Consider the following 14,931-nt stretch of genomic DNA (forward strand, 5'->3'; position numbering starts at 1 on the left):
GACCCGTAGGATTTTATTAACCTTTTTTTTATTCGGGCCCTCTAAGCATTGTAATAAATCAAAAACTGTTTAAGGAAATCGTCATATATTAATGAATTATTAGTTTCAAGATATGTTACTTGTATTAAAAATCTGTTGATTCTATATAGATTTATTAGGATCGAAGAGAAATTATTTCTTTCATGAATACAAATAAAATAAATTATTTTGTTTTTTTATTTTTTTTCGAAAAATACGGCAGTGACTTAAATGATAAAAGATATGAATGATATCATTGAATTTGGAAATATTGGTCAGAGGAATTCTCTTTATCTTTGTTTTTATAGAATATATTGATTTCTTTTAAATCTTAATATTATACAAAATCTAAAATTTAGATTAATCTGAACAAATAATTGAGTAATTATTTTTCTTTCTAATGATGTATTGGGATTTGAAATAACTATATATGTAATGGACAAAGAGCAAACAACTACAGAAGCTTTTGAATGTTACTTAATTAATCCCAGACGCTTATGATCTGTTACTTATTTCAAATCAAGATATCACCAATGAATAGGCCTAGGTATCTAAAGCCAGGTGAGATAGCGTTCAAGGAAAATATCTTTGATTAATATGTAATCACAGCCAGACAAGCTTGCAAGTAATAAAAATATTTCTAATCATTATTAAGAAAGAGACAGATAAGATTCCGTCTAGACAACACATCATTGATTAACATATACTCAAAACCAGACGTTATTGTCTTACTATGAAGAAATCGCAGTGTAGGTCTAAATTTCTTGTACTTCCTTTACTTATTTTCTAGCCTTTATTTATCCAATACAAGTCTTAATCCATACAGATTTTTTAATCTAACTCCTTGAATGCATTAGGCCTACTCCCCCGTTGCCTTAGTAACTGTTACCTCAACTCTCTCTACATGCACCTTTCTCTTCAGTACACAGTGGACTTAAGGCGTCAACGTTTAATGATGTAATTTAATATCATTGCCATTAATCTAAATTACACCAAGTGTTTCTTTCATGTAAATTTGTGTAATAATGAAAGATAAGGGTAACTAAACCATTTCATATTTTTACTCCTTCATTTATTTTATTATGTCATTATGGATATTCATTTTCAGGAGAGTATACCCGATATTTTGAAAGGAGTAATTCCAAGTAACTTTGGAGTAATAGTGTATTAGCGAGGGACTTAGTATTGAATCTATCTGCTTCGAAGGTAAAACTACCTATCTTTAACTTTTACTTTTCACTCCATCTCTGCTCCCATCTATTGCCATTGTCTCAATAATTACTTGACGTAAAATTCCTGTCCATCATTTCATTGGGGTCCCTGGGATGGAGCCAAAACAGAGCTTGAGAGTGTAAATGACCTTAGACCTGACATAGCTAGAGTAGGCAATCAAATTGCTTTTATTTTTTTTGTGTGGAGCTTTCAGGCCTCTGGACAGAGTACAAGTTTTTTCTTATTCGAGTGATAGTTAGTGAACTACGTCATTAAAATAATAATTGATTGCAAACGAACTGAGCCACGGCTGATCAAAGATCAGTATGTGAATAACTGTCAATAGTTCATTAACCAATATACTCGTGAAGCAGTATTTAGTGTAAACTAAGGAGACGGCAAAATACTCGTCCAAAAGGTTTTGTAATTGTTTGGAGTTATTTTCTTAAGCAATTTATTACTTATCTCTACTCCACCTGGAGTTACTTTTGGGTGGCGGTAATTGGAAAACGATACATTTGTGGATGGTAATCACATCAGAGCCCAACAAAACAACAAGAAAACTCACAAAAAAAGAAAAAAAAATGTTTCTTGCATGAAAAATGGCTGGATGGATTTTAACGAGATATTACCCAGTTACATACAGATTTTATATAATATATATTTCGTAAAAATTCATTCAGTTTTAGCTTCATGAATGTATTTGTGACGACCCATCTCAGAATCTGCACCGTGTTGGAATATTCTCACTTGGCGCTGTACAATGTAAAGATTCCCGGATCGCGCGACCAAGTTGGAATCATATTTTGGTTGCTGTAGAGTGAAAGAGATTCACGTAAATACACCGACTGACTCATTTACCTTATATGGCAATAGGTGTGTTAACAGTTTTTGGTTCTATGGGGTGATCTCGTCGTATATGAAGTGATCAGGCCATTATGTATAGTCAGGTTATTATGTGTGTTTAATTTGTTTCCAAGGCGTGTTAGTTATTGTAGTGGATAATTGCAATTACCATTTGGTTTGATGGATGTGTTAGGGCACAGTGTAAAATCCGGACGTCGGATGCCGTCCGGGAGAATAGAAAATCGCTTGTATCACCGGGAAAGACTCGAAAATACACCTCTTTTTTTGTGACTGGTAATGTTCACTGATACTTTCTGTTATTTTCTGAATAAATGTTCGAAAAATATTGGTCTATTTTCATGTTATTGAGAATAATCTCAATCGGACGTCAACATTACACTAACTGGGTAAAATAGCGGGCAGTTAGATAGTGTAATGTTGACGTCCGATTGAGATTATTCTCAATAACATGAAAATAGACCAATATTTTTCGAACATTTATTCAGAAAATAACAGAAAGTATCAGTGAACATTACCAGTCACAAAAAAGAGGTGTATTTTCGCGTCTTTCCCGGTGATACAAGCGATTTTATATTCTCCTGGACGGCATCCGACGTCCGACGTCCGACGTCCGGGTTTTACACTGTGCCATGTGTTAGGTAGTGGCATTAAGGGGGGTGTTGCAGAGGCTAGGCCTAGGTAGGGGTACAGGGCCCTAGGTTAGATTAGATGGCTGTATTAGGTTCGGGAGTGCCCCGAAAATCACTGTGGCCCTAAGGGGGGGGGGTGGTCACAGGGGGGTGGAGCCCCCCCCCCAGTAGGGCTAGGTAGGGGTACAGTGCCCCTAGGTTAGGGTAGGTGGGTGTATTAGGTTTGGTAGTGCCGATGAAAATCACTGTGGCCTTAAGGGGGGTCGCAGGAGGGGGTTGGACTTCCCCCCCCCCTAGTAGGGCTTGGTAGGGGTACAGGGCCCCTAGGTTAGGTTAGGTGGGTATATTAGGTTGGGTAGTGCCCTGAAAATTACAGCGGGAACCCAACACTGCATTCCAACTTTGCCGCACAAAGTAAGAATTCTAACATCGGGCAACCCGATTCGGAATCGGCGTAGATTCCAACATAGCGCGGAACATATTAACTATCATATTTACCAACCCTACTAATTATATTCCCCTTTGTGAAATATAAATTATATCGATTATAATGTTTTTGCTTTTTAGATGAAGTGAAGATATGTCTCTCTCTCTCTCTCTCTCTCTCTCTCTCTCTCTCTCTCTCTCTCTCTCTCTCTCTCTCTCTCTCTCTCTCTCTCATTTAGATTTAAATATAAGTAAACAAGTAAAGTTTAATGAAAATAATGATAATTCTATTGGTTATATTTGTGAAAATATTTTACATAAATCTTTTTTCGTCCCGATATACCTACTGGCGAGAAATGTTGGATACTTTTTTCCAAATATATAGCTTTGCCGAAATCAAAAGTGAAAATTTTGCATAGTAACATTCTAAGCCATCTTGACTGGTTAAGAAATCTATTTTGAATCAAGTGGGTTATTTCCAACAATTAAAACTGTCTCCAATGAACATGCTCATAACGATTCTGAGTAAAAGGTAATCAGTTATAAACAGATAAAATATCTGCGTATTTGGTTGTCAAAACCCCAAAAATAATTATAAGATATCTCTGATTAATAAGTTTATCCAAACACATGCAAAAAATGTTTCAAATCAAGATATCACTAGTGAAAAGGCCTGGGTACCTAAAGCCAGGTGAGACAGCTTCCGAGGAAAATGTCCTTGATTAATATGAAATCAGAGCCGGACAAGCTTGCAAGTAATTCTGATATTTGTAATCATTATAAAGAAAGAGCCAAATGAGATTGCGTCCATAGAACGCATTACTAATTAACTGATAGTCACTACTGGTTGGTTAGGTGTAAAGGGGGGTTTGTGGTGTTTGTATGATAGCGACACTGTTTGGAGGTCACTTGGGGATATTAGCACTCATTAGGTCACCAGGAAGGTAAGGACATGGCTTGTAGGTCAGGTTAAGGGGTAAAGTTTGGGTTAGTTGTTGTCTATTTTTCTCGGGCATTTCAGACATTCAAGCGCTGAGTGGTCTTAGTATGTAGATTATTCGGAAAAGCATTTAGAAATCTAGCGAATTCAATACTATTTCATTCTGTGATCATTCCCTTTAAAAAGAGCGGATTTCTGATATTTTTTTACTCCAATTCCTGGCGGTCCCAAGCCTGTCCCAACTAACTACAAAGGCTCGTGTTTTACCGATAATGTGTTTTTACGTGAACTTGGTGTTTTGTAGGGTGGTTGGAGAATCATCCTAAAGCAGCGAACAGCTATGAATACGACATTTCATGGCGCAGGTTGGGGTGTAAACCTGCCCTTTTTTTCCTTGTTTTCAAAACAGGCGTTTCTGTGCAAAATAGTAGTTTTCTGGGGTGTAGGAGTCTGGAGTCCTTAAGCTCAAAAACTCTCAATTGGCGCCAGTTTAAACCATCATAAACGTTCGAACTGTCATATAATATGGTTTTCCATATTATATGTGTTTTAGTGTGAGATAGTAGGTTATATGGGCGGGAGTTTGGAGTCCAATAGCTCAAAAAGGGTCATTCATATTGTTTTCTGATGAAAATCTACCCCAATATTGAATATTGGAAGTTTTCCCGATTTTTCTCATTTTTATCTCCCATTACACTCCAGGTCCCAATATTAGGAAATATTGTTTGTACTACTACTGTTTCATAAATTTTTATTTTCATTTCCAATGCCATTTTCCTATTTTTCTCATATCTACATATTTTTGTATTTATTGGATCATATATTTTTTACTGACACACTTTTCTTTGTTTTCTCTCTCAGTGTATCATTCACCCATATACTTATATTCTTTAACTTAACTTACTGGGCGATTCTTCACTTTTGTTTTAATCTTCTCTTGTTTTTTATTCCTTGTGGAGAATTTTTTAATGTTATGTTCTGAGTGGGAACTTAGTCCGGGAAAGTCTCCTTATAACAGTTACATAAAGTTCAACAGGGGAAGATAGGAGCACTTACTCTCGGGGCACAAACACCCTGCTGATACTTTACTGTCACAATTCACTAACCATCACTCTTAAATACAACAGGGGGAAATTTTACTGTCCAGAGGCCAGAGAACTCCACACATAGAAATATCAATAATTTATGGCCTACTCTAGCTTTGTCATGTCTATAGTCATCTCATTCTCAGGCTCTGTTCCGCCTCCGTCCCAGCTACCCTAATGAAATGCTGGACAGGTATTTTACGTTAATGTAATCAGACAAAATCCAAAATGGGAGCAGTGATGTAAAGTAGTTTAAAAGTTTAAAGAAAAGGATCTTTACCTTCGAAGCAAATATATCAATGCAAAGTTTCTCGCTGTTACCACCTATAGACTTACTCTTCAAATATTCCTAGTTTAAACATTAAATAAATGAGGGAGCAAAAATACTAAGAAGGTTTAATTAACCTAATATTGATTTATTCACAAATTTACATTAAAGGAAAACGGTCATCTTAACAACACAAAAAAATGGTATCAAAAGAAATGCAATTCAAATAATGAAACATAGTTGATTAGACGCGTGGTCTACAATAATTAAAAATCAAAATGGGGTCGGACACGTGGCCCATGTGACCCAGAGACTGTGTTAGTCTCAAAAGGCAAAAAATTGTATAGAAAAAAATATATACACACAATCCCACTGCACACAGTCCGAATACTGTAAAAGCCAGGTTCCCTATAAAGTTAAAATTAGTCTAAGCTAAGAATTAGGGGAAAACTAAATGGCCATTGATATAGTACCTGCACTCCTTTGAAGATTAGTCCTATGCCCGTGATAGCTGTTGACCTGGTCGCACTTTGCCCTTTGTACTCTTGCCTGGCTCACCCCAAGAATCCTCGTTTGTGGTAATTAAGGTTCCCAGGTTCCACTCCTTCACAGTCTACAGCCGGCAGCCACAGGACTCCTTGGTGAGTCATGTTTTGGGAGAGGGGGATGGGGTGAGCCAGAGGTGCACGGATTCACTGACCAGGGACTCAGGGAGGTCAGTAGGCCAGGGCCGCTTCTAGTTGAATGGGCTCGACGCTAAGGTCGAAGAGATCACCTGGCTTCACCTTTCCAGACAGGTGAGGAGCTTGATGCGCACGGTAATCCATTAGGGGTGCCATATCGGGACTTCAGGACAGGGCAATATATTGTTGCAATAGTGCAGAGGAGGCAGGATTTTGTACTAAATACTTTAGAGAAATCTTGCTGCTCTAAGGGAGTTTATATATACAATAATCCTACCTATACTGGCTTGCTAAAAATTAATATTTAAAATGATTAATTAGCAATGGACTGGTGCGATGGGCATACATCTTAAAATTAACAAACCTTAATTGGTATTGAGAAATATAAGATGCATTAATTTAGCAGTATTGGAATTGATATAAAAAATGCAGTTTAGGAATTTAATCTCGACCCACGTAGTTTAAGGAAAGAACCAACATACGCCGGGGTTACACTAAGGCCCTCTGTGGCGTATCTACGCTATGACGTCACGAGCATGGCGTGCGCCACTGTCCACAAGTTTAGGTTTAGATTAGTCCTCCCTATATTTGTTAAAGAAAATTGAATGTAGGAGAGAACGTTTAAGGGTAGCTATAGTATTAGTAGAAGAGAGCTAAAAATACGATTGAAAGAAGAGGAGTGAAGAAAATTCTTCACATTCCTTCATTTGTTTAATTATTAATATGCTTTATTTTTTTTTTTGAGTTAGCGTTGATTGTGAAGTTCTTTAAGAGCTTCAAACTATGACAATTACTCATAGCACATTTGATTCCTTCTTTCCTTCCTTTGGGAAACAATATCATCTAAAAATACCAATGATTCAATTTCAATATTTTTAATCAACATTATTTTTTTACTAATACTATTCACTTTGTCAGTCACGATACAGCATAGCTTGGGCCAATATATATTTCCTTATCTTCCTTTTTGTTTAATCTCTACGTTTTCTGTTGTAGGCTAACTGCTGGACAGTTGATGGTTGCTCTACCTTTTTAATTCATTTACTTAAATATCAGTGCTTCCTTCCATCATATCATTTTCCTATTTCATGTAATCGTTCAAGTCTAGCTTATTGAAGCACTTATATGCATCACAAAATTTACAGCCTCTCTATTAATCAGGCACTATTTAAACACCGCAATCCACTTAAATCATAACATATAGTTATAACTTCACTACCCTTAACGTTTTCCTCTTCCATCAAATTCCCGTGTCCTTACATTTAATCATCGGCATGTTTTCACAGGTTATATATTGGTCAAGTCAACCAGGAAGGTAATTTTCCCAACCCTTTCCCGTGAACGTTACTCCCTTTCATTAAGTCTTTATACTAGGCAACACTTGTCTCATACCCAGAAATAAACATATTTAGAGATAAAAAAAAGGAAACTAAATAGAAGAATACTGTTAGGAGAATTCCATCAATGCATAGTTAGGTAACATGATTTGGACCTCTAAGTTGTATTCCTACCCATTGGAGATTAGCCTTCCCCGAAACTATGGCCATTCCTCCCTACGGGCCAACCAAGGGAAAGGCCCGTGCCAACAACAAGTGTTGGCTTTAATACCCCAACCATTCCTCGACAGGGAATGCTATCTTGTGTAAAGGCGTTCATAGTATATTGCAGGCTACAACACTCCTGTTAGAGCAGTCTATTCCATCTTGTGGCAAAATGTTTTAGTGGTATACTTCTTTTCTAATTCTGGAAGGAATTTTTTTTCTATTGCTCAAAATGAATTAAACAAGTTGTTCATATGGTTTATTTTATCAATAACTCTCTCTCTCTCTCTCTCTCTCTCTCTCTCTCTCTCTCTCTCTCTCTCTCTCTCTCTCTGTTATCTTATTTCTTGTGTAAAGGATTAGGTGTAAATTCATAAATTATTCTTTGCAATGACTTTTTTTTTATGTTAATATAATGTGATCTTTGGGGCTTTCAATCTGTTTATTATTTATTCTGGCATAAATTGAAGAAGGTGAGTAACACCAGAGTAGTCTTGTGTAAAATTGATCTATTTTCACATCATAAAATTACTTTTTACATGTTCTTCTTAGACAAATAATTTCCACTCAATTTCGTGTCATTACAGAATGCCCTGCATGGCCCCAGTACCAGTTCCTATAACACAAAATCTATGCAAATATAAGAATTTGTATCGTGTGCAAAGTATCAATGTAATAATACCAGTTTCCTAATATTGCAAGAGGGTGTGCCCCTCTCTTTTATTCTTCTCCTGTACTTCTCTTTCACCATATTTCCTAAATCTTTCCCATCCCGAGTACCTGCCTTTGAGCTATAAACTGGATTGTATCCAGGGGTAGGTACTCTTTCTTTCCCCATATTCCCCACTTCCCTATTCTTATTATTGTTGTTGCATCTGTGTAATAAGAATTTTAGTATGAGAAAGAGGACATTTTGAAATGTAAGAAGCAGTTTTGGGTAAAATATGAAAACAAATAATTTATAAAATCAATGTTTATCAAAGAACATATGAAAACTATGTCTAATATTGATATTTTTTTTTTACATAAAATTTCAAAATGAGTACAAATTTTGTAAGTCGAAGGCTGTAGGCTTCACTTTGTAATTCTTATTGAATTTGATTGGTTCTATCGGAGATTTACCCAATTATCTTGGGAAGGCATAATAATGCCTGTAATCTATAACTCATCATTACATGTATTTCTGCTAACATTCACTCCATCTGATCAGTTTACTCAATGTCTTCTCCTATGTCAGACTAGACATTAAATCCAAACAAACTCGTAAGGTGCGTGAGGCTCTTTTGAGGAAAAGTAAATAAGTGGATGATTCTTAATCAGAAAGTTTTGCTTATGAAGTAAATCGTATTCGTGCTTTTGCATTATTTGTAAGGTAAGAAGGAAAATTTACAGTTTCATCCATTATGGGAAATCTATTATAATAATATATTTCCCGAGTAAAGCAAGTCTTTTGTAGTATTTCTATAAAATATTATCTGTCGCAAATGCCTAGTTCTTTATATATCGACGATCAAACTCACGCTACTCATGTCTTCCTCCCAGATATTTTCTAAGTCTGTTGTTATTGTTGACTGTGTCTTGTATTTGCTTAAATGAGACCTGTAACCACTATAATCCGCTGACAAACTAGTCCACTATGAAGTCTTACACGTTTGGCCAATCAGAGCGCCTGTCCACTATGACGTCATACATGTTTGGCCAATCACAGCGCGACAATACAATATCTTCCCAGGCATTTAATTTCGTTTTTAGACATGGAGACCAAAGAAAGGGCGTCATCTCATGTTGCACAAGAAGTTGAAATTCCATTTTCTTGTCCTGACTGTTTCGTAACTTACAATGAATTTGTTGAAAAACTAGTGCATTTGTGCCAGAGACACAATTTAATTTTACAAAATCAAAATTGGCCTGCATGTCAAGGAACCTTCCCAACGGCTTCACGTTTTCCTCAAAGCAGCAGCACATCTTTATGAACCAACAGTTTAAGGTAAGCTTCATTAATTTATAGAGTATATTATAATAGTGATAGTATAACGATGTATGCAGCAGTACCATCCCTTTGGATTTGGTTTGATGGATGTGTTAGGTAGTGGCTGTAAGGGGGGGGGGGTGGTCTCCCAGGGGTAGGCCTAGGTAGGGGTACAGAGCCCCTAGGCTAGGTTAGGTGGGTTTATTAGGTTCAGTAGTGCCCTGATAATCACTGTGGCCTTAAAGGGGGGTCGCAGGGGGGGCGGAGCCCCCCCCCCCCCGGTAGGGCTAGATAGGGGTATAGGGGGAGGGGTGGTGGAAGGATAAGTATTCATTTATTGCAAATATCATTTGACGCCCCCCCCCCCCCAAAACCCCGGTTCCCACCTGGTGTCCCCCATAATTGTTGGGATGGAGTAGGGTCTTTCTGCATTCTAGAACAACTTAGTAAATCTCCAAATCGGATGGTTTGCGGTCAAAATAAACGTTAAATTAGTTGGAACTACACTATTTCTGATGCAACAAATATATTTTTATTCCAGTGTCCCCATAATGGATGAAACTGTAAATTTACCGGTAAGAAATTGAGGTCAAAGGTCAGTCAAGGCCTTTTTTTCACAAAATAGTTTATTTTGCTTTATATGTAATGCTAAATACAGTTGTGTAAATACTCATGGATAACTTTCATACGCATTATCACGCAGCCTCTTCCAGTTTATGGAAATAATGGAGAAATTATCCGAATTAGTGTGCTTTTATATTAACAACGTAGGCTACAAATGGTGTTTCTTTATTTCATTTATACAGTATTTACACTGATCTGGGTAAGGGCTTGTTTCTTCATCATTTTGATTTTTAGGGACGTAATTTTTTTTTATTTTATCAATAAATACTGTTTTGGTCTTACTCTGTTCATTCTAATGGTAAATTGTATATGAAAATTGTGATGTAAGATAGGAATGAATTTAATCAAAGATAAGGGAAAACAAAATATTCTTATATGCCATGCAGACTACACCTCTCACTATTATCTTACTGTATTAGAGGGAAATGTAACCTAGGAAAAAAACTACTTTTTTCTATAGAAAAAAATACGCTCTCTATGAAAATGACACTCGTTCCCATCGCAAATAAATAGTTTCAGAAATATATATATATATATATATATATATATATATATATATATATATATATATATATATATATATATATATATATATATATATATATATATATATATATATATATATATATATATATATATATATATATATATATATATATATATATATATATATATATATATATATATATATATATATATACTATGATAATGGGGGACCCCAAGTGGAAACCCAGGGTTTTGTGTGAGGAAAACTTACTGCGCATAGACTCCTCATCCACTAATAGGATTTGTTCTTCTCTACCCACCAAATTTAACTATTTGACATCGCCCACTTAATTCAAGTATATGACTTGACCTAGTATAACTATACCATTCCTTTCATGTAATACCCTCATATACATATTACATTTGACCACAGTATTACTCGTTTTACTATCCAATACCTTATAAAATCACTTATTTTATATTCCCATTAAATATTGTCTATCATACATTCCATTTTATCTTGCTAGATTACTTTTTGGGCTCAAGCAATGTCATCCTGATGGAAGGTTCCTTCAGTAGCTTCCTTTGGATATATATGACTACCATAAATATTCCTAGAGAATTAAACTAAAGGTTTTCACAGAATTCTAACTTCTGGCGTGAGTACCCTAAAGGTTTCCCTCAAGAATATCGTATATCAACAGGGGACGCATGCATTAACACGTCACATTGCTATCTGCACCCCACCTAGCGATTAAGTTTCGAGGGGGAAAGGTGGCGAGGTAACTGAGGAGCCGTTCCAAAGTTACCCTTCCTTCGTTACTGTTACGGTACTCTCAATGTAAACAAACCGTCCGTAATACTGTGTGACGTCACGTCCGTCCCCGTTCCGTTTCTGGTAGCTCCCAACACCGTTTGTTTGTTCCTAGTGATCATCTTTTATCTTGTGCATTCTGGGCCATGTCTCAAGCTTCTGCATCGCCTTCTTCCGGAAAGTTGAGTACCAGGTTCTTGTATTGTTTAAATAAGCTTTGGCCGTAAAGTAACGATTTTTTACGCTAAAATCTTGTGTTTTGTGGTGGAGCTGTGCTTTTCCCGGAGACGCCATTTTATGGTGCAGCTGTTCACCTTGTATGCGTTATTTAGCTAGCCAGAACAGCCTTCCCGGCCTTATAACTAATTAAATATCATTAGTTATTTAGTCTTCATTAATAGGAATTAGTTATATTATGCCGATGGTATTCTTCGGCGCTCTTAGTTAGCCGACCCCATACTAGACTTTCAGCCTAGCCTAGGCCGCAGAATAGTGTTCATGTTTACTTCTGCATGATATAATAAGTGTTCCTAGTGTTATGTTAATGAAGATATAGGCATTTTTAAACATACAAGATTCAGCGTTGCACATGTCTTTCGCCTTCTAGGGACCATACAAGGGACTGTGCCTGGTCCATCCATGTCACATCCCCTAACCCAATGTTTGGACCCTTGTATGCTTCCTTATCTCCCCTGTTACCTTCGGGTAACCTCCCTCTGGGTAGCCTTGCTATATCTTAGCCCCTTACCCGGAAATATTTTCGGGTAGGTTAGGCTAGATCATTCTTCCCTCTTCCCTACCATAGTTTATGGGGGGACTTCGGACAGAACCCCAGAGTACCTATCGTTCATCCCAGTCCACCCTTAGGGAACGCCTTTCCCTTTAGGTATCGACTGAGACTGAAGGTGGAGGGGCCCTGCCCTTCCCCCTAGACTGCTCTTGGTTGGGACACGTCCCATCCTCCTGTAGCCTAGCGATACGTCTCCCCAGCCCTCCCTAATCTAGGAGAAGCTCTCCTGGTTTAGGTTAGGTGTTGGAAGATTCTGTTTTATTATAGTTTAGGACAGTACACCAGTGCTGTTCCTACTCTGAGCTAACCTACCCTAGGGTTGGAGATTCCCCCACCCCTTGGGAGCTTTAGGGTTACGACCCCTTCTGATCCCTCAGACCCCTACCCGCACTCTATCCCTTTGTGTCGGCTTGCCTTCACACCCCTGTCCACTGTCCTACATAGGTTAAGCTGTGCTCTCCTGCTTGGCTGGCCGCTCTGCTACATTTCCCCCTCATAGTCGAACTATAAGGTAGTGTTGAAGATCACCCTCCCCCCCTTTTTTGAGTGTCCTCTGATCCTCCCTTGGATTACCTTAGGCTTCCAGCCGTCTGCCAGCTTCCTGCCGGTGGGTGATAGGCATATCCCTTCCTATCATGAGTGCACTCCTTCCGGAGGTAAGCCGGTCGGGTATCGGACATTACCCTTCCCAACTCCCTCCTTACCTTTCTCTCTTCTATCATGGTGCCGGTCCACTGCCGTCTTCGCCTGCCGGCGCTAGCCGTCGGCACCCCAGGTGACTTTCCTACTTCATAGGACGTTCCTATCTGAGGATTACCTAAGGCAACAACTTGCCGGCTGCCGGGGGCTGCCACCCCTTGCCGCCGCTAGCCGCTAGCACCCCAGGTGACCTTCCTACTTCACAGGATGTTCCTATCTGAGAATTACCTAAGGTGACAGCCTGCCGGCTCCCGGGGGCCGCCGCCCCTTGCCGCCGCTGCCGCCGACTTCTCAGACAACCTTCCATCTTATGTACCCAGCTGGGTTCACCAACGCCGATAGCCTGCCGGCTGCCGCAGGTCACCGCCCTGCCGGCGACCTGCCGCCGTGCCTGCGGTCGCCCTTATAGGTGTTTCCTACCTTTCTGCTGCTCAGTGTGTAGCCTTAGATGGATTCACCCCGCTGGGCCGGACTCCAGCTTGCCGCCGGCTTGCCGGCGACGCTCTTGCGGCTTCCATGGACAAGCACCCATTCACCCCGGCTGCCGGCCCCGTGCCTGCAGTCGACCTATACAGCCGTATAGCCAGACTGATCTTCTTTGCTATTTCATACCTTGAAGACAGTGACTGAGGTGTACGTTTGTACAGTACAATGTTTCCAGCATACTCTGTGCTTCTCAGTGCAGTCTCTTGCTAGGACATACCCAAATATAAGGGGGTTTACCCTATTTTCCCCCTCTTTTCTCTAGGTTCTGAACGATTTCAGACCCTCTCCACTCTGTAGACAATTCCTGTTTAAGGAAGCCTAGTTTGGCTCCCCCAAGGGATACCATTCCCTCCCTTAGAACCTCAGGTTCTAAAGAATTGTGGGCAGAAAAGGTCACGGTAACTAGCTGGACGGGATTTACAAGTATGTGTCTTCCTACTTCTCTTCTAGCTCACCTATCCTGAGCTCACATAAAACACAAAGATACAGATTAGTGAATCGTAATTTTAAGAGTAATTATGCCATAACTCTGTTTTCCATGTACTCGTGTTCTCTTTCTTTTACAGGACGAGTACCTGAAGTATGAAAGCTCCTTTTGTGCAGTTCACCGCCAGGACTTCTACGGGAATAGGGCGTGCCGGACCCATGCCAACTGTACAGCTAAAAAGGGCAACTTGAAATATTGGGATCCACAGTCCTTGCTCAATCTGCAAAGGCCTCCTTGATGAGGCGTTCGACAACCCTCCGTCCGCGGAGGCCAGGGACAATGCTCGAGAGAAACTGCGCAAGTGGGTGCGCAGTTTCCAGAAGAACGCTACCGGGCCGTATCTCCCCAGTGAGAAGATGAGGGCCATGCTTTTCCCATGAGCATCAGCAGATTCTGTGATTCCCCGGGATCAGATCCCCTTGGTTCAACTGACCGTTGAGCCCGACATCGAGACCACGCTGAGCAAATGTCGTCTGGACGAGGTGGAGAAGATATCGGACGTGTCCGACAACACCAAGAGGACCCTCATGGGTGAGGATCTGGAGGAAGAAGAGGATCAGATGGAGTACCCTGATTCGGAGGGCGAGGTCGCCCCACCACCTATGGCAGCCCCTGTGGTGGTCGAGGAGCCAGTCCCGTCCACCTCCGCTGCCTCACAGCCCCTGCTACCCGCCACCGAAGATGCCATCCGGGTATTGGTGGTATTGATGGACGAGAAGCTTAATAAGCATTTTGGGGAGATCACAAGTCGTTTGATGGGATGGAAGCAACCGAAGAAGATCTCGGTTAAGGACCTTCCCTCCTGGTCGGAGTCTAACCCCTGGAGGTACGCCGAGCATATGCCCATTACGACGGGAAAGATCTTCATCAACGACAAGTTAGGGTCCATCCTTTTGGACGAAGTGGA

The 14,931-nt window shown here is 39.6% G+C and overlaps 1 protein-coding gene across 1 annotated transcript in view; it reads left to right on the forward strand.

Moving 5' to 3' along the window:
• Positions 1-14,262, forward strand: part of LOC137636559 (protein FAM200C-like) — an 18,554-nt gene extending 4,292 nt beyond the window's left edge. The window contains exon 3 of the mRNA XM_068368956.1: positions 14,104-14,262. Coding sequence (XP_068225057.1) covers positions 14,104-14,262 — 159 coding nt within the window. The remainder of the gene's footprint in view (positions 1-14,103) is intronic.
• Positions 14,263-14,931: the final 669 nt, after the last annotated feature.

The sequence above is a fragment of the Palaemon carinicauda genome, unplaced genomic scaffold, assembly GCF_036898095.1.
Source record: "Palaemon carinicauda isolate YSFRI2023 unplaced genomic scaffold, ASM3689809v2 scaffold327, whole genome shotgun sequence".
Lineage (NCBI taxonomy): Eukaryota > Metazoa > Arthropoda > Malacostraca > Decapoda > Palaemonidae > Palaemon > Palaemon carinicauda.